Here is a 20,362-nt window from a genome sequence, read left to right on the forward strand (position 1 = left end):
AGGTGTGCACGGATGAGGTCATATACACCTGCCTTGCACAAAATAATACAGGAGAGGGTGTGCAGTGAGAGTGTCTTATCCACACAAATCGATGGTAACAATACAGGGTACAAGGTAGGGATTGCATGGCACACACATGCACCTCAGCTGCAATAGCAGGTGTGCAGTGATGGTGTAAATCCACTCACACCTCAGGTGCGCTAACACAGCGACAGTTGTATACATAAAAACAACGAGGAGTCCGGTGGCACCTTAAAGACTAACAGATTTATTTGGGCATAAGCTTTCGTGGGTAAAAAACCCACTTCTTCAGATGCCTGGAAGAAGTTCTCCATGCATCTGAAGAAATGGGGTTTTCTACCCATGAAAGCTTATGCCCAAATAAATGTGTTAGTCTTTAAGGTGCCACCGGACTCCTCGTTGTTTCTGTGGATATAGACTAACACAGCTACCTCTCTGATGATTGTATACATATAGCTCCAGTGCACTAATACGGGACGGGGTGTGCTGGGTTATGTATTCTACACACATCTTAGGGTTAGCTGCACTGAACTGGATCTGCAGGTGCAATGACAGCCCAGCATGTGAATTGGGAGGCAGGGACTTACAGTGCTGAAAAAACACCACCCAAGCAATTTGATCCTATACCCATTGAAATCAATGGCAAAGCTCCCATTAACGGTGCAGAATTGCACCCAAAGTGAACAAATCAACAGCTCACAGTACACCGGATTAGGGTCCCGACTCTCTATTTCCAGGGCCACATCCTGAGCTACAACAATTTATGCCAAACAGAGACTCTTCTCCCTAAAGCCTGTCAAGACCGACGAACGTCCTTGAACCACGTCCTGTAGAAAGAGTCTGATCAGTACATTTTGAGTTGCACCATTCCTTTGCTGTAGCTGCTAAATATGCTGGCTGCAAACTCACGAGGTTCTAAATTCATTTGTTCCTCTGCCCAGGATATGGCAGTGTGACGGCCTGCCTCACCATGGGTTAGCACATTTATGAAATGGTCACTTTAACACTGTGGTCGAGAAGTTCACAGTCAGGTGATTTTCAGTTTCGTAATTACACTGCTTGGAATCCTCATCAGCCAACCAAATTGTTCCTTTGGTTAAAGCTGTGACAACCACATCCTTTTTAGAGTAACAGAAGCCCAGAGCAGAATGAGTCATTTGGTCCTCTGGTAGTGAGAATGAGTATATTGTTTTCTTGTTCTATCCCTCTTTTAATTTTTTAATGCAGACATGGGAGAGAGATAATGTCCATGCTGTTGAAGATCTGCCTCTTTGGCTGGCAATGCCCACCCTCCCGGCTCTCCTTACATTACCATAAGCAATGACTTCTTCGGAATGGATCTGGTCCAGCGTGGTCCCGTTTAGGAAGGTTATTTGTTGTCAGAGAATTCAGTGCTAGCTGTACAGCTCTTACTGTTGACAGGTCTCCTGCTGCTACTGCCCAGGTTGACTCAGAAACATAAGAAGTGCCACCCCAAGATAGACCAATGGTCCATCTAGCCCAGTATCCTGTCTCCAGCAGTGGCCAGTAAGAATGAACGTGTCAGTCTACCTGTGCGTGCATCTCTCCAGTCAAGTGTCGGGGCGCACCTTCCTGGAGGGGGCTTACACCCTCAAAGTATACAAGACAGCACTCCTGACCGGCAATCAAACCCCACATTGCAGAGAGGGGCGGCCAGCTCTAAGCCTCTCTTTTCCTTTTTCCAACTGATTGTTTAAAAGAACTATTTCTTTCTGCTTTCTTCTTTCAATTTTTTTTTCTAAAATTCCCTGTGTGATATTTTTAAAAAACCCAGACAAACAAAAACAGCCCCACACCCTAGCCAACAGATGGCAAAAACCCCTAGGACGGTCAAGGTTAACTAGGACACTCAATGTGTGGAATACTGTGACACCCCATTTCGTTTTACGCCAGTCAGCTGGAGGGCTAACGGGCCCTCCCACTGTTACTGACTGGAGGGGGGGAGAAGGGAGCATTAAGCAACATGAAGAATGCAATTTCATTACATATGTGGGAAAATAATCAAACTGGACCCCCCTCCGTAAGGCTGGCTTGTAGCACAGCGATACAACTCTCTCAAGGTGAGAGAGTGCATAGGGGACATTCTGGCCTGGAACGGAGCTCCTGAAAGCTAGACCCACCACTAGGATATGACGAGAAAGACTCGGCGTTAGACCTGAGCCAGCAGTTTAACCTGATATTTCCTAGGATCAGAGAAGTCGGGCAGAAGAGACCCATATGGCCATCCAGCACATTGCGCTGCAGCGCGGGGCGTTCCCCAGCAAAGCGCAGCTGGGAATCAAACAGCAACTGCGATGGGAAGTTCTGTTTAGTGCCATGTGCCTCCCTAAGCGCCTGATCCATACGGGCCTCAAATCAACAGGGGCTGGGGGGAGGGTTTCTATTGACTTCAGTGGATCAGCCCAAAGCTGGCATGGGGAATGGTGCACAGCCGACCTGGACCAGGAGAGGGACGCTGCTCTACAGAACAGCATGGACAGGGGTGGAGGGAAGGGATTGAAGCCCCGCTGGGAAATGCAACAAGTGGGGCTGCAATTGTAGGGACTGTGACGAAGACTCTCTCAAGTCTTTAATCTCATGATTTAATTGGGGATTGGTCCTGCTTTGAGCAGGGGGTTGGACTAGATGACCTCCTGAGGTCCCTTCCAACCCTGATATTCTCTGATTCTATGATTCTAAGTCTCCTCACTAGGGGCTGGAGCCCTTGGAAAGGCTCCTATTGACTTCAACAGGCTTTGAATCAGGATCAGGAGGGACCCAACCCATTTGCCAACCTTGCCCACCTCTAAGTCCACCCTGCACAGAAGACAAAGGCCTCTCTCCCGCGCCATCCCCCCTTCCATTGGCCCCTTTTCTGAGAGGGAGAAGGGCAAAGAGAGGCGGGAAAGGGGAAGCAGCAGCTGTGTGAGGGCAGACGGCAGCAAGAGGCAGCGGAAGGAGGAAGAGAGCTGTCAACCGGCTCCGGCGTGTGTCTCAGCGCGGGGCGGGCTTGTGGTCGGGCAGGGCTGGCCAGCCTCACTCAGAGTGGAGGGACAAGGCCACCTTGACACAGGCGAGCTGCTTGGCACCATTGCTCAGGACAACCTGGACGCGGTAGTCGCCATTAGTCAGCCAGGAGGGCAACTGTATGACGGGCAAGTAGAACTCACTGGCTGGCAGGGAGTAGGAGCCCTAAGGAGGGAAACAGATGCCAAAACGTTAGCACACAGCAGCTCCCGCCTCACCCCACCACTGGCTTCCCCTGCCCCAAAGTTCAAGCCCACTGAGGGGTGACTCCACCAAGCTTTCGGATTCTACCCCCATCCACTCCCTGCCCTGCACCTCTTGTGGAGTCTCAGTCATGATCAAGATGAACAAATCAAGCATGTTCGAATATCCATAATTACTGATCACTAATTACTCCCCCAGTGGTGCCTTTTGCTGCCCACCCATCCCCGGGGGCGCCCTGCAGCCCACCACCCAGTGATTTCCAGCTCAGCCTCTCTGCTTCTCAGCCACCTGCCTGGTGCAGAGACCTCTGCATCTGTGGGTTTCTCCCTGTATTCCCGGGCCCCCTTTCCACGGTCCGGGCGAGCTCAGTACGACTGGCTCTGGTAGTGTCTGGAAGGTGACTTTCTCCACTCCAGCCAGCTTCACCACTGCAGGCAAGTTACTCCCTGCCCCTGATCAGGGAGACTTTCCCAGGCCGGACCGAGTCCAGCTACCTTTGGGGCAGCGTTTCCCAGCAACATTACAAGCAACCCCCAGGTGGCAGCACCGATCAAAGCGAGCTGACACCCAATCAAATCCGTCTGGAACCATCCTTCTTAGGCCAGTCGAAGCACAAGAAGATCCAGTGATCACACAGCGACTGAGACAGTCCTCAGGGACTCCCTCGCCCCCAGCGTAACCCACAACGCCGGGGGCCTTCCTGCGCTGCTGACCCACAACAGCTACAGAATGCCCCCAGGGATGGGGAGGCAAAGCCCCAGACCTCCCTGGCGTGGGCCTGCTGGACCCAGACTCTGCCTGATTCCCCACTGCCTTGCACCGTGTGTGCAAAGTGGGTGCTTCGGATTGGGTCAGAGCAGATCAGAACAGGTCCATCTAGTTCAGGACCCTGACTCCAACAACAGCCAGTTCCTCTGACCTGACCCACGGGCTGCAAGGCAATGGTGAATCCAGCCAACAGACAGGCTGCCCTCTAACTACCCCTTCTCTCAGCAGCCGGTTTCTATTCTCTCTCCTCCAAGTGCTCGCAGAGCCCCTTCCCCAGCACACAGACAGCTGACTGAGAGGGCAAGGGGAGAGGAGGGCTGCCATGCTGAGCAGGGGTCCTGGACTTAGGGGTTGTCACCACCCTGCCCTTTCCATGTCACTATGTGACAGGAGGCTCCCTGCTGGCTCTTGGCTAGACGGGAAGCAGGGGTCCTGACAAGGAACATGCGGAGAACGGCTGGCTTAGCACTTACCTGTTTGAAGGGGCAGTGACAGGGGATGCCATAGCTGAGCAGGGGCTCGGGGCATGGTGTTCCGGGGGGGATGACGTTGTCCAGGATTCCACAAAGGCCATTGTACGTGCAGCTCCCGATCTCATCCAGACAGGGGACCTTTATCCATATGTCAACTACCTTCTTTTCCACGGTAAACACCGCCTGGGACAAAGGATTGCACACTTCACATACCAGAGAATCCCAGCTGGTACGGTCTCCCCTCTAACCTTCCCCTCCACCAGGAAGCCTTCCTCTGTAACCTTACCATACACCAGCTTTCCTGACCAATCAGCCCATGTCTTGGTTTCTCTTGGTGGTTTTAGACTGTAAGCTCTTCCAGGCAAGAAATGCACCTTCCTAAACTGAAGGAACTGGTGCTACTCCAGACTGACAGATCAGAAACCAGCCCTGTGTCTGCAAAGTGCTGAGTACTTAGGGCACAATGCAAGAGACATTTAGGATCAACAACACCTGAGAAATCCATCACTGGGCTGTAGGTTTCCTATTCAGAACAGCTCAACGGAGACCCATCTTCCTCTTTAATTCTGTTCCCGAAAAAACACATGACTTCACCCAGATTGTAAACCCTCACTATCTCTCTGCAGAGCCCCTAACACAGCAGGACCTCGATCTAGGCAACTTCCAAGCATTACCACAACACAAACATGAAATAACAGCACTGGGAACAGCAGTAAAGGCTGCAAAGCCTTGCCCTTGGAGGTGCCGGCACACAGCTCCCTCCAAACTCCAGGGCAGAATTTGACCCACTCTGATTCTTTGGCATGAGCAGCAGCGTGCTAAAACACCACAAGGAGCTGCAGAAAGTTGATCCAGAGCCACATACCACTAAATAAAAGAAGCGGAACAGAAATGTACCGTCCTGGGCAGCAATTCCCCTTTCGTCTTGCTGGGTGTTTGTTACCATTGCAGCTGCTCGGCTGAGGGACAGGAGGCACTTGGGAAACAGGGGTGAAAGGCGGGCTAGTTCTTCTGTAACTTCTGCAATCGCAGTTGTGGCCTTGAGTTGGCCCTGGTTTCGTCCTGCCCTAGCATCCCCAGTGAATCCCAGCAGTCGTCCCTCTGCCGGCTGCAGCCAGGACAGGGCCGCAGCAGCGTCACACCCCGCGTCCTCGTTTATGCCAGCGGTAGTTGGGTGTGCCATGCTAGCAAAGCGGAATTCCCACTGGCTCAGCCCAGCGCTGGCAGTGATCGTGCCCAGATGTCAAGGGCAGGGGAGAATCAGGCCTGCTATCACTCGCTATGCACACTCTTGGGAAATGATCATAACATCGCCCTGTAGGCACTGGCTCTGCAGGCGGGGCTGCCTGCTGGTTAACACCCTGCATCAGAGACCAGATGGGAGAGTCCTGCCCCTGCAGATCAGGGCCCAGGGCACAGCAGGTGTAACTGCCCTCATCTAGCCAAGCCCTCGCCCTCCACACTGACACGGAAAAAGGGCGGGCCGGGGCTCACAGTGTCACTGGTGGGAAGGGAGCCCTGTAGCGAGGCCTGCCGCCCCTTGCCGCCCACACCATCATATGATCCAGCTTGCATGGTTGGGGAACTTGCCACCAGCAGCTCTTCCGCTTTCAGCCCTTGCCACCAGCAGCCCTTCCGCTTTCAGCCCTTGCCACCAGCAGCCCTTCGCCATAGCACTCCCGCCCCCTGCAAGGGGCAGACGCCCTGCAACGCCCACCTCTCAGCCGTGTTTGCAGCCTGGGCGGTGCATGTCACTAATCTCTAAAGGCCAGACCCTCTTCCGTGGGTCCCAGGACGGCGTGTGGGCTCAGGAGGCCCCCAGCCTCCCAGCTGCAGTGGGTGCTGTGCACATGGGGAGGAGCTTTAAGGAAGTGATTATGTTCGTTATCGGCGTCTCCGCAATCAGGAGCCTAGCCTGGCAGTTGGGGGTGGATAATAGGTCTGCTCCCCATGGCCAGTGTTCTGGGGCGGGCGGGGAGAGGTCACCTGGTAGAGAGGTATCTCCTGGAGTCCTATCCCTCCTCCCCCCTTCCTCTTCTCTCATTTCATCTTCCAATGAAGGTTTCCCCTTGTCTCTTCCCCTCCTCCTGACCTTAATCTGACTCCCCCACTCAGGGTCTCCCATCTCTCTGCCCCCCCCCATCCCCCTTCTCATTACTTCTGTGTTCCCTCCCTCTCTCTCCCTCCCCATGTTGCCTCATTCTTTTCTTTCTCTGAACACCCTTTTGTGGCCTTTAGCTCGGTGAAATCATTCCCCACCTGGGCAAGGAAAGATCAAGGAAACAGCCCCCACTGGAGCTCTCCACATCTAAAACCCTTATTCTCAAAGGTGCTGAGCGCTCAGCAGCTCCCGCTGTGGGTGCCCAGGATTTGCCAATCAGGCCGCGGCAGTTTCGGTGCCCGCCTTCCTCACACTTGGCTGCATTCCCTCAGCAGCGAGTTCAAGACTCATTCATCACCCCAGCCTAACACAGACACCGCCAGGTTGCTCCAGGGAGCAGGAGGTGGGAGCAGCTTGGATCTTACCTAGTTCCACTTCCCAGGCCGGGCCCGGGGGGGCGGAGAGGGGCTGGGAAGTCACAAGGGAGTGACTCCACACAAATAAATGGGCTGCTTTAACTTTCCTGAAGGGAAGGGGAATAGCTATTGTGGTATGAGCACCTTTCTGCCGCTGTAACTGCATCCGTCCTAGGGGTTGCACTGATCCATTTTAGTAAAAAGCTGCAGCCCAACAGACAGACCGTGCACAGACCAAGCCAGCCTTCGGTCCCCCAGCAGCAAATATTGCTAGGAATAAGAAACTCTGGGACCTGGAAACTGACTGCAGCAGTGGAAGGTCTGGGGCCGGAAACCCGCCCCAGGTCTACAATCCCCGTTTATTCACACCTCTTGGGCATTGCGGAGAATTGAAAGGCCGCCGGGGCCAGGTGTTGTGGTGGCTTTTGGCACGTTCTTTCCCAACACTCCACAGCATGTTAATGGGCAGATCCTGTGTCTGAAGAGGCCTCTCTGGCGGGCTTGCCCTTTTCACATACCTTCAGAGGTGAGACGATGTCAACACCACTGGAAACCGCCACGCTGACTTTCAGGTCCCCGGGGATGTGGATCGGGTCCGGGGTTACGGACAGACTCTTAATCACAAAGGGATCGGTCCCATTGCCACAGTTCTCCCACGAGAAGCCACCAACCTACAGGATTCAGAGAAGGAAAGCATTAAACAGTCTCTGCACTCAGCTGGGCTGGCTGGCCTGGGAGCAGCACTCTGAGCTGGCATGCCAAGGAGACTCAGTTGCCATGCTCCCCAGAGACACCATAGGCTGCCACAGGAGGGAAGGTGCTCCAGTGGGTTCGCGAGGGGCTCTGAAAGGAGTCCCCTCCAGCCCTTCACAGCAGGAAAGACGGCAGCTGCTATCTGGCATTTCCAAGCTTCCTCTTGAATAATGCTTAATAATGCTTGAAAAACGTTCATCTCCCAGATTTAACATGTGTCTAGAAATAGCACATTTGCCACTGACATCACCAACAAACACTAGACTCTGAAACTCAGAGGGCTTGTTTTATTAACAGGTTCTGAACTGAGTATGTATGGCCTAGTCTACACACACAGTAGCACCAGTGTAATTGAAGGTGTGGTTTCATACTGATTTAGTTAAACCAGTGCAGTTTTGTGTGTGGACAGCCTTAAACTGATTTAAATCTGGTTTAATACCAGGTTAGCTGGTGTCAGTAAATTAACAGGTGCAAGCTAAACCACCGGAAGAGTATCTACAGTGGTTTGTGGTATGGGTTTATCTACACACAGACGTTGTACCAGTATCACTTAAATCAGTTTTGTTACACCAATGCACCAACTTTTGTGCACAGACTCTTATATTAGTTTAAAACTGGTTCGACCAGTTCAGCTTGTACCTGTAAATTTACCAACACAAATTACACCAATATAAGGCAGATTTAAGATGGTATAAGAGCATCCATGCACAAAACTGCACTGGTTTAACTGAACAGTATAAAGTCACACCTCCAGTTCAAACCAGCACAACTTTGTGTGCACGACTGGGGCTAAATCAAATTAAAACCAATTTAATTCAAACCAGTGCAACTTGTGTGTGTAGACAAACCATTCGAAACCAACGTCTATTTATCCACAGGCAGGTACAGCAGAGGCAACAACAGCTGCATTGGGCATCCCCTCACATGGACTCACCAGCATACCTTGCTCCCATATTGGGACAGACTGGTTCTGTGGGGGCAACCCCTCTGATTTACTGTCGGTGCCATCCCACTAATGTCAGTGGGATTGCCAACATGTCACCAAGAGGAGAACTTGTCCCAGTAGCTCACCTCTGTCTAGTCCTAGTAAATTTCAGCATGTGGCATTCTACTGGAGTGGGTGTATATCTATAGATTCACACCTCCAATATAAGACCATAAGAATGGCCACACTGGGTCAAACCAATGGTCAGCCTAGGCCAGTATCCTATCTTCTGACCGTGGCTGGTGCCAGATGCGTCAGAGGGAATGAACAGAATAGGGCAATTATTAAGTGGTCCATCTCCAGCCATTCAGGCCCAGCTTCTGGCAGTCAGAGGTGTATGGCCACCCAGATCATGGGCTGCTTAGCATTTCCATGGAACATCTTGTGCTGCCTACTCAGAGTGCCTAAGTCTGAGTCATGGATAACTCTGCTACTTCTAAATAACATTTCTCCAGCCATATCAAAGGCACGTGTCCCCGGGAAGGGACAAAAGCCCAGGTCCAGTCTGAAACTTTATCACTAAAGCCGTTTACTTAGTTTGAGTGCAAACACATGTCTGAACAAGCAAGAGACAAGGTTTTGTCCTCCTGGATAACTAAAACACGCCCAGCTCCCTGGGAGGGGATGGTACTGAACTGACCAATGTGAGCTCAGAAGGAGCACAGAGTAATTGTTCTGACAGGTGGGGGCTATATGGAAAAGTACAGAAATGCTGTTTCCACCAGTTATAGCTCAGGTAATGGGACACTAAAATCCCAGGCACTTACTCCCATTGGATGCCCCTTTTCACTGCCACGGCGGTGGAAAGTGGCCTCAGTATAAAAGCGAACCAGGCATCGATTCAATGTTTGCTTTGAACTAGATGCTCTTGTATAATGGTTTGCCACACACTGAAACCCCGTCCTGTGCTCACACGCGGCTCGGAACCCTACTGGGCATGCTTCAAATGATAACAGCTTTTACTCTTGCTGTATTTGGCTTAGCAGAGCACCATTTCGGAAACCCCATGGGGAGATGAAGGTCTCCTTCTTTTCAGCAGACACACCTGGTGCCCCTAGTCCTTTGGCATAAGCCAACAGCAAAATGCCCATTGCACTAGCCTGGCTTCATCTTACCAACGCCCAGCACTAGCCAACTCCCTTTCCAGGGTCCACATCCTTTCCCATCTATCTACTACAGCTTGCATGTGGCCTCTGGCTGCTTGCTGCAAGCGGATCTGTGGGACAGGAGGCAACAGTTAAAGCAAGAGCCAGGCTCAGGGGTACATGACCGACACTGAGCCTTTCACCTCCAAGTCCTGCATTCGAAGGCTGGGGATCACGATGGCTCGGGAGACAGGAGCGGGAAAGGGAGGCATGCGCTGCTACGCCTCTGTCTGAATCCGGCCGAACTGAAGCTGTCAACCCAGACTGTTCCCTGCACCCAGGTGACTTCACGCCATGCTGGCAGCACGGAGTGGCTCTAGCCCTGGCATAGCCGGCCTGGGGGGGTTCACATCAATGAGGTGTAATGCCAGCGTAGCAGCTCTTCCACACTGTCGCTCCACCCTGCAAGGCAGCCCCAGCAATCCTTGCTCCTTTCTGGGCTCCTTGGGGGTCACTGCCAACCGGCGTCACTTAGAACAGGCCTAAAGCTGCCGAATTTCAGGCTGAGACAAATCCAAAGCACAGCCCCATATCAGCAGAGCATAAAGGGGGGTTACACACATCTCTGCACCTCCCTTCCCAAGCTGCACCCCTCAGCTCTTGCATCCATGTCCGTTCTGCAGCCTCTGTGCAAAGAGTTACATGCTTATCTGCCTAACCTTGAGTTTTTGGACAGAGCCTCCAGCTCTGGGGAGATCTCTCACACCCACAGAACCAGCTCCAACTTTTCATGACCTTGGCTGGTGAGGTGGTTGCTGCAAAAGCAGAACTGACATTTAAAAGAACAAAATGAGAACTGAAAGTTGGGCAGGGCCCAGCTAAAGCAGCTCCTGAGCCTGGCCTCTGTGCTGGCTCTCTTGCGGTCACAGGGCTGTTATTGTACAGATTCAATAACAATGCAATCTATTTCATGTCTGAGCTATGGTCCAAATGGCAAGGCAGACTCCAGGAGGTGGGTAAGGAATGGGACAGCCATTAGGAACAGCTCAGGCTGCAGTTATCCATAGTATGCAGGTATGGCTGAGGGACCTTGGTCCAGCTCCTGGTGGACAAGCATCCATGTCACCAAACCACCACTACTGAGACCCTCTCTGGCCATGGACACAGGCAGTGCCAGCTCACAGAAGGGCAAAGCCTTGGGGTCTGATTCCCCACCTGGTGCCATCATTTGTACCCATGCAACAGGAGCTCGGTGCACTGCCCCATCAGGACAGCAGCAATTCACATCTGCTTGGCACAGGTGTAAACAACTCCACAAGGTGCAGAGCCACAGGGATTCGAGCTCATTGTTAGCAGCACCGGGTTACAGGCTGGCAAGCAGCCCTGCTCCCACACATGGGCGGGCCGGGCAAGCAAGCAGGGTGCTACGCCCGTAGGAATCCAGGCCAGCGTGCACCACTGCTCTCCTGGGGACAGGAATGGGCGTATAGCCCCATGCTGCCAAGGGTATGCAGTCCCACCCCTCACGCTGAGTCCCTGCTCCCCATCGGCCTTCAGAAATAATAACGATACAGAGCCGGCTCTTGGAAAGGGCTTTTCATTAAAGCCACACTTGACTTTTCCTTCCAAATGGTTGGTTAATTTATACCCCCAAAAAGGTTTAAAGAACTATGTCAAAGATCAAAATCGAAACACATGGAAACGATCGAAACACGACGTCTCCACTGACCTGATGGGAATTTTTCTCCCACTCTCGGTCTGCGAAACCTTTGGTGATTTAGGCTCCTGGTCCCGATGCAGGAGGGGGCCCTTTTTGGAGACCTGGAAAATCCTGGCCAGGCAGGAAAACCATTTCCCACCCAGCTCTCCCGCTCCAGCTGCTGCCCAGGGCTGGGACCTGCGCTGTCCGTCCACACAGGCCAGCCCACCCCAGGCAGTCAGGACACTCGCAGGCTCCCGCACTTGGCACGTGTGGGCTAGTGCTCATGGGCCCTTAGGAACCTGCGTCTGCCCCACGCCACAGCCCCTGACCCGTCCCCCAGTGGGGTGAAGCCCCCTTACCTTGCTCAGCCTCCGGGACTGCGGCCCCTCCACCAGGAAGGGCTGCCCCCACCGGCCGCCCCGCACAGCTGGGCACAGCTGCAGGGCACAGAGGGCCAGGGCCAGGGCCAGCATCGCGGGCGGGAGCCGGGAAGGGAGGCGGAGAGCGCGCGGAGAGGCTCCGCTCCGGAGGCCGGGGCAGCCGGGCTGCGGCGGGGTCTGGGTGCCGGAGCCGGACGGGCAAGGGAAGGCGGCGGAATGCGGCTGGCTCGGCCGTTCTCGCCCCAGCCGCTGCTCGCCTGCTGGCTGCTCAGCCGCCTGTCGCTTCCTCTTTCGGGTGGGTCTGGTTCAGCCCCGGGCGGGCGGCGCAGGGCGCTGGGACGGGGAAGCAGGCGCCGCTCAGCCGGGAATGGATGCAGGGAAAGGGGCCCTGCCCTCTGCTGGCAAAGAAGGGCTGAGCCAAGGCAGCTCCCTGTCCGCCTGCCCTGCCTCCCCTGCCACCGGCTCACTTCTTGCTTCCAGCAGCCCCAGGCAGGGACCAGGGCCCCGCTCGGCGCTGTGCAGCCCCAGCACCAGGCAGCCCCTGCCCCAAAGCGTTTGCAATCTAAGTAGAAGACAAGAGACCGCAGGTGGGCACCGACAGACACACGGGAACCAGGGCCACAGTGCCGGCACCGATCTCGGCACAAGGGCCCCTGCCAATGATCCCAGATGGCACAGGACTCTCCGAACAGTCCTACTGAGCGAGACCGATGGCCTGCCTAGCCCAATGTCCTGTCTCTCACAGGGACCTGTACCCGATGCTCCAGAGGAACCCGCATCATGGACACCTGCCCATACGATGTATTTTTCCTAGCCCCAGTCAACTAATGACAGGTTTCAGAGTAGCAGCCGTGTTAGTCTGTATCCGTAAAAAGAGCAGGAGGACTTGTGGCACCTTAGAGACTAACCAATTTATTAGAGCATAAGCTTTCGTGAGCTACAGCTCAGTTCATTCAGTCAATTAATGGTTGCTTTATCCTATATAATGTCACTATGGATGGTGTTAGTCATCTCAATATCTAATCCTGTTTTAAATCCTGCTAAACTCTTGGTGTCAATGATATATAGTGGCAGGAGTTCCACAGGTTAACAGCGTGTTGTGTAAAAAGCTAATCCGTTTATCTACCTGAGGAGTGTTGGTATCTCCAAACCTGAGGCTTAGAACCCTTAGCCAACCCCTCCAGATCTGTCCAAAAGGGCCACAGAGCTTTTCCCAGCTGTGTGGGTTTGTTCCCTGCAAACAGAGGCAAAGTGTCTGGGCAGCAATGTACCAGTTAGGGAAGATGTGGAGGAAAGGGAGGGGCAGGTGGTGAGGATCCATACAAAAGGCAGGTTTCCCAGAATCTGTGTGAACCAGGAGAGGATTTCAACAGGAAGGGGACAGTCCAGTTCTGTGCTGAAGAGTTTGGAGCTTTTATTTTTTTTTTTAACTTCTCAGTGCTTGAGGTACATACAGCAAAATGCATGTCCAGAATGCCAGCAGGCCCATCGCCACTGTGGTGTCAAGGCGGGCACTCCAAGGCTATCTCATTCTGAGCGGGGGGTCCAGCAGAGCCCAGCAGCAAGGAGGTTAAAATTGGCAGCGTAAGGCACTTGGTGAATGTCAGGCAATCAGCACAGGCTCCGACTAGCTGCACCTCCATGACCTTATGTAAGAGAGGTGGGCCGGGATCTGGACGCCCACAAAGTTATTTAACCCAAACACGATTGTCTTTGCCTTTATATCGGGCCAAACCAAAACCCTGGGATCCAAACAGCCCCCAACTTTGAGGGGTTCATGATCCAGACTCATGTTTTGTGGCTCGGGCCCTTCTCCTTACCATAAAAGTGAGAAGAAAGTGCTCTGTGGGATGGAACATCTTTCCTTGCAACAAACCGGTGGGGTAGCTGCCATGCAACTGCCCAGGGAATGGGTGGAAGGGATGAGAGAGTCTTACCTGACTGTAGATTGTGACACACAGGGCACCTATTAAAGGCTTAGTCATGTCTGGGAAGCGGTTGTGATGTCTTCCCTGAGGGTACGTTTAGCCGATGAATTTGGTGCAATGCTGATAACGTAATATCCTTACTGGCACTGGGATGGGTGGAGGGCTCTGCAGAACCAGCTGAGCTGCGTCTCTCTCAGATGTGGGGAACACTCTCATTCTGGTGCCTGCTCACGCAGTTGAATCAATCTCTCCGTGCTAAGGCAGTGGTTACCCTCTCTCCAGGGCCTCTCCCCGATTCCTCTGGAGACAACACACCGACTCTGTCACCCTGCAGTGCGGACTGGCCTCCAGCTAGACGAAATGTATAGATACAGAGCTGAGGCCTGGGCGTTCCACGCGGTGGGTATGATTGCCACGAAAGCTACAGCAGCACCATGTCTCCAGCTGCGGACGCAGGTCTGGCAAATGGGGGAGAGGGGAATGGGGCCATTGTGAGTGGGCTGGAGAGTGAGCCCACCCCGCACTCACCCAGCAGCAATGTCTCCCGTCCCGCGGGGCTTGGCCCCGCTCCCCACTCCGGGCTTTGCGACCTGGCCCCTGGGGTCACAGCACCATTCAGGTTTGGCTCGGCCACCCCCTGTCATGACAGAGAGGCAGCCAGGCCGAATCGTGGCGCTGCAACCCGGCGCCCGGGGCGGCAGTGCCACGTGACCCTGTGCACCATGTCACAACGCCTGGAGCAGGGAGCTGGGCCCAGCCCCGTGGCCAGGACCTGAGCCGCTGCTGATGGGTGCATGCAGGGTGGGCTCACTCTGCAGCCCCCGGTACACCTTCTTTCTCAATTGCATAATGTGCTTGAAAAGGCAACACACATACGCTTAAAGGTCACCCCCATTAGCTCCGCCATTGCATGTCGCAGTCAACACAGCGAGCCCGGCATGGCCTGTACAGAATGAGGATTAGGAGCACATCTGTGTTGACTCACCTTATGTAATGCCACCGGTGGATGCAGCTACTGCCCATGTCTCTGTACAGCATAAGTCATACTCAGCAGTGACCAGTCACTGACACCCTGCTGCATTCGACTCCATGCTTTACCGTGACCAGCCCGTCACAGTCCTGCACCCAGGGGATGCTTTTCCCTGCAGCCTGATGGATACAGGAAGATCCCTGACAGGCACAGCTCCCCAGCTGACACAATGTATAATAGATCCCACAACGGAAATGCAAGATTTCGGAAGGTGTTTTAAGGTTTTGGGTTAGCGCGTGTGTGCGTATCCAGTGGATCAGTGTCTGCAGTCTAAATAAAGTTCTAAAGAAAGTGACTCTTTCTGCCATTCTTTACCTTTTAAATGGCTCCAGCCACCACATAGGGATGCAGATCTCGACCATCCCTGAATTTCAGGGTGCTTGGGTTTGGGGTTGGGAATTGGGTCTATCTCTATCAGCAAAACATTTCATAGGACAAATAACAAACTCACACACATAAAGAAAAGAAAAAGAGAAAAGTCCCAGCAGCCTCTTGAAGAGCAAAATTATATCCGGAGAAAACATTTAGTTAAATCTAGAATGTGACTTGGAGCCAAGACGCCTAGTTCACCGTGTCTCTCATAAAAATTACAAAGACTTTCAGAGAGAGAGAGAGAGAGAGAGACCCAGGTGAAGGAGTAGAAAGTTTACAGGAAGAAAAGAGAAAATTCAGCAAAGAAAACAACATAATCCACATTTGTTCATTTGCATTATAAGTTCTTTGGGGCAGGAACCATGTTTTCCTACATTTCTATGAATCACCATGCAAAGCAAAGGCCTGGTATAAATACAATACTTTAGACGAGTACTTCACCGAAGCATCAGGGGGCTGCTTGTACACCTGATCCTGCAAATGCTTCCCCAAATAGTCCTTGCTCACTGGAATGGCCACGTAGATGTCTGAGCTGAAGCCCAGTCCAGTTCTTACACATTCTGAGAGTGCGGATGTTAGAAGGGCACATGGAGATGCTCACAGCCCTCACGATCACACAGTCTACAGCATTGTAAACGAATAGAGTACTGGCCGGGGAACCGGCTGGTTACCAGACCAGGCTAACTCCCTTGCTCCTTGCAGCTGCTTACATGTGTTCCTGCTGGAGAAAAGGCCATTCCCTGAAGTCCCTGCCTCCTTCTCACCTTCTGCTCTGTTTGTGGGACCTACCCCGTCAGGGACCCGCTGTGCATTTCTAGGCTTCAGATAATCTGCCTGTGCTGGAGAGTGGGAGCTTCGGAGGTGGGAGATCTGGAATGACGAACCTCACAAGAATGGGACATGCACGCAGCTACACAGAGGCTCTTAGTTCTTCCCGGGTGTCTCTGATGCAAGTTCATTGTGCTCCAGCCCGACTAATGTTGGGGTTTATTTCTCACATTTAGAGGAACTCCTTGGAACTCCCAGCACCCACGCACCCATCCTCTCCTTTAACTGTCCTAGCTGCTTTCCCAGGGAATGGAGCATCGTCCGGGCGGGTAGCTCAGGAAGGGGGTAAGAAACAGCACTTTGGGACTTTACGTTTATTTGCTCAATAGTTGCCCCGCCCCCAGCATGCAGATTGATGCGGCGAAGAAAGAAATGAATATAAGTGACATCCAGCCGATAGTGATCAGTGACAAATGTGCTCCGCGCTTTGCCGGTGTCGGCAGATCTGCAAGCGTGTTGAACATTAGAATTAATCCCCACACGTCAGAGAAACACCCCCAGGAGCTGTTGGAGACGCGGGTGCAGCCACCGCTGCCCTCTCCACTCTCTGAAGGGGGGGGCTGGAGACTGGAGGGGAGATGCAGTTTTCCCTAGGTGCCTCCCTCCTTCCCTGGCAGATCAGACCCAGCGCGACCGGCTGCCTGCTCTGGCCGCGGAGCTGCATGTGCGGCCGTGAGGAGGGGGAGCACTGTTCCGATGGGCCCCAGTTTACACGCCCAGTCACTGACTCCGGTAGGGGAAGGGTCCCGAAGGTCAGCAGAGCTCTTGGCGGAGCTCTATTTTTAGCAGCCCTGTGTTTGCAGCTCGTCCTTATTTAGTCATCAGCCGAACAAGCGCGTGCGTGCGGGAGCGCGGGGGGATGTGGAGGGGGGTGACCAGGGAGGGGTGCCTGGAACGTATTACCTCGCCTCACACCAGCCAGGCAACGACAACTGCTTCACTTATCATCCTACAGTGGCTTAGGGCTGAGGAATAAATAGCAGCAGGCCCAGGGACCTGTTCCTCCCACCCACCCCTTGAGGCAGCCGTGATCTTCCCATGCCCTTGGCAGGAGGGGCAAGAAAGTGTAAGTTACCCAGCATGGATCGGTTTTCACTCTCAGGGCCTGAGAGCTACCAGGGAAGCCCCTTAGCGTGCAGAGGGCTCACCTGGGAAATGGCACTGTGCGTGGGCCGGCCACACCCGCAACTGACCTGTCATTAGACCGAGGCAGAAGCCAACACGGTACTGGTTAGTCAGCCACGTCAGTGTCGCAGCAGCATCCTCACCACACGGGTCTGCCAGCGCACCTCACCCCTGGCCTGCCATACCTGTCGGATTACAGTCCTGAGACTCCACGCGGCTCTGGCAGTGCCCCCAGTCCTGATGCACAGCACCCGCACTCCTCTCATTCTAGGCCCCTCTTGAGCAGAGATGGAGAGTGTATGGTGGCTCCATGCTGTGACCAATTCTGTACCGGTGGCTAGGCTGAGAACACCACACTCAGTTCACCTGTGACCAAGACCAACATTTGAAACTAGATCCCTGTCCCCAGGTTCGGGGGGGGAGGGCTGGATTTTGCCCTAAGCCTTGTGCTTTTCACCCATCTGCAAGCCTAGCTTATTGCTCTTTGTAGGCAAAGTGAATTTCATCCTCTCTTTCTTCTTCTTTTTTTTTTACTTAATTATTTTTTTCCTTTTTGCCGTTAAAAAGAGAGAGCAGAAAAGGAACACAGGTGACTGGCTTTGGCTTTCTCCTCTCCCCACCTTTTGCAAAAACACAGCTTATTCCCCCGGAATGACAGGAAGGCTCTGAAATCACCGCCCCAGCCCAAAACCAGAGCCACACTTGCCCTGAGGCCTTAGAAGACTCCACAGTTTCCATCTGCAGGAATCTGTGGGCCTATTTCCGGTGGACCTGAGCTCTTACTCGGGCCAACTGACCTTCTGAAAACTCACATGCTCAGTCAAAGTTGCAGCATCTCAGCTGGTTGGACAAAACCCATAAACATAGGCAGGCTAGGTAAGCAGCCAGCAGAGATCAGTGACAGCCTTAATAGCTCGTTTATTTATAGCCTATCAAAAAAGGCCTCACCCTGGCAAATTGTGCATGTAGCCCGTCCGCATGCCCATGGACCCCTGCTGTGGTCTCCTCACCCTCCCTCCCATTGTCTGTTGACTTCTAGTTCAGGTCCCAGCGGAGTAAAGTCGTAGCCTTGCGAGTAATTATGCAGGGCTCCAGGCATGGTTGCACCGCCCTCGCTTGAAAGGCGCTCTGCTACAGCATCACTGCTCCGGGACCCGAACTAGCTACTCGGGTATGTCAGCTCCAGGGGCAATCACACCTTGTGACTGCAGTATGCACATACCCATAGTGCCATGCATGATGCCATGCCCCCAGGGAGCTGAGAGCAGGGCTGGTACAGAACCCCTGTGCCCACTCTGGAAGGCCCTTTGGGCAGAGGGCAGGGTATCCTCCAGGGGCCATCTCCAGCCACTTTTAGGTCCCTTTGCTCTGTGCAAATCTCTCCAGCCCATTTTGAATGACAGAAACATGGAAAAAACAAACCAAACCCTCTCTCCCCCGTTCCCTACCAGGAGTGAATCTGACAACTCTTGTGATGACATGGCCACAGCTCGAGAATCAGCCCGTTGTGAAACGCAGCCATTTATCAGATAGCAACAATCAAAATAAGTGAGTGCCAGATTGTGCCCTTGTGATCTGCATGGGGAGAGAACACCTCTGCTCACAGATCTCCCACCTCCCCGAAAGGGGTGTGTTCCATCTCCAAGAAACAGTCCCATGGGCCCATGAGCGGGGGGCGCTCTCTGTAGCTCTGGGGATTCTGGAGTGAGCCAGGACAGGAAGGTGTTAGAAGGTGCTTTGTGCTTCAGGGCTTCTGCTCATCTTGCTCATCTCCAACTATTAGAGACCATGATGAGGCCTAATGTGGGGGAGGAGGGGGAACAGATTACCCCACATCTGCTACCATAGGGTTCTTACGCCTTCCCCTGCAGCATCTGGTCCTGGCCAGCGTCAGAGACAGGATACGGGACGGGATGAATCTTGGATCTGACCCATCTGGCAATTCCTATGTTCCTAAAGTGACTGTTTCCCTGCACCAAAATGCAAGCACCGAAAGACACTGAATCCCCTTTAAATGGCTGTCTGAGGAAGGAGTAAACTCCCAGTGCATTGGACCATGGGAAGCCACATAGGAAACAGGCCTGAAAAGCAAAATCTCGCCAGTGAGGACACATCCTGTGTAGCCCGCACAGGCAAGGTTTCATAATGATTTACTGCCAGTGAAATGCAGAGATCTTTGGTGCAGCAAAGTTACACAGCGAACCAGCTCTCCACCAGGCACCAGTGCAGAGCCAACTGCCTCGCTGAGGGGAGGGCCTGCGGGGATGTAACCTAATCTGGCCCAAGGCCCCTGATTTAAATGGCAGTATTTTAAAAGCAAACATGTGTTGTAACTGCACTCAGTAACCATAACACTCCCTGCCATGCTGCTGCCCAACACAGGAAGCCTGGCCTATCAGCACATCCAACATAGTTATCGTATTACAGCGAATAGCGTGCGCCGAGCAGCAGGCGAGAGCAGCCCAGAGAACGAGAGCCAAACATGGATCCAAGCCCGCATTCACCGCAAAACCATCACCGGGTCACCATGAATCCTGACCGACGGGGTGAGACCAGCCCTCCAGCTCTGCAAGCCGCGAGGTGGGAACGGACGCGCTGGGAAGCTGGGAACTGACCAGGGATCGGCGCTAAGCAGCAGATGGCATCTGTTCACAGATTCTGCGGGCAAGGAGGGTGGAGCCTTAATTGAGTCAGAGTTGTTAGAGCTGGTTGTTTAGTGCACTTCCCTGCCAAGGTAAAGGTGTTCCCGACAGTACAGATCAATGCCCAGATACTGACCTTGCATGAGACAGTCAGTTCCAAAGACCACTTTTGTATGGCTGAGTTCATGACAGCAGCAGGGACTCCTTCTTCTCCTGTGACCAGCCACTCTGCCGGTACTCCACTCTGTCCTCTAATGCCCTACTGCACGCCCCCCGGTCCTCCAACAGCTCTTGCCACACATCATCCCTCCTCTTCCCATAATCCAGACAGCCTACACCTGGACTTCCATTTTGCATCTGGGTTCTTGAATCCAGACATGCCTGAATTTGGGGGAAGTTTGATCTGGATCTACACTGTGTGGTTTAGACTTATGTCTTGTACAGACTACCAGCCCCCCTGCCCCACTCTGCTAAAATCAGAGGCATTTATGGAACAAGTCCCCAGCAGGGGGGGTCTCAAAT

The 20,362-nt window shown here is 53.4% G+C and overlaps 1 protein-coding gene across 2 annotated transcripts; it reads right to left on the reverse strand.

Moving 5' to 3' along the window:
* Window positions 1-435: 435 nt before the first annotated feature.
* On the reverse strand, window positions 436-19,994 carry GM2A (ganglioside GM2 activator). 2 transcript variants are annotated; one of them, XM_074960270.1, is made up of 5 exons: window positions 19,977-19,994; window positions 13,853-14,194; window positions 7,529-7,681; window positions 4,494-4,676; window positions 436-3,213 (listed from the first exon to the last, which is right to left on the reverse strand). In XM_074960270.1, the coding sequence occupies exons 2-5, from the start codon at window positions 13,898-13,900 to the stop codon at window positions 3,058-3,060; spliced, it is 540 nt and encodes a 179-aa protein (XP_074816371.1). In that variant the 5' UTR covers window positions 13,901-14,194; window positions 19,977-19,994; the 3' UTR covers window positions 436-3,057. The 2 variants fall into 2 exon arrangements, with proteins under 2 accessions (XP_074816371.1, XP_074816370.1); XM_074960269.1 differs by lacking the exons at window positions 13,853-14,194; window positions 19,977-19,994 and adding an exon at window positions 11,895-12,381.
* Between the last annotated feature and the right edge of the window lie 368 nt (window positions 19,995-20,362).

This window comes from Natator depressus, chromosome 8 (assembly GCF_965152275.1).
Source record: "Natator depressus isolate rNatDep1 chromosome 8, rNatDep2.hap1, whole genome shotgun sequence".
NCBI classification, from domain to species: domain Eukaryota; kingdom Metazoa; phylum Chordata; order Testudines; family Cheloniidae; genus Natator; species Natator depressus.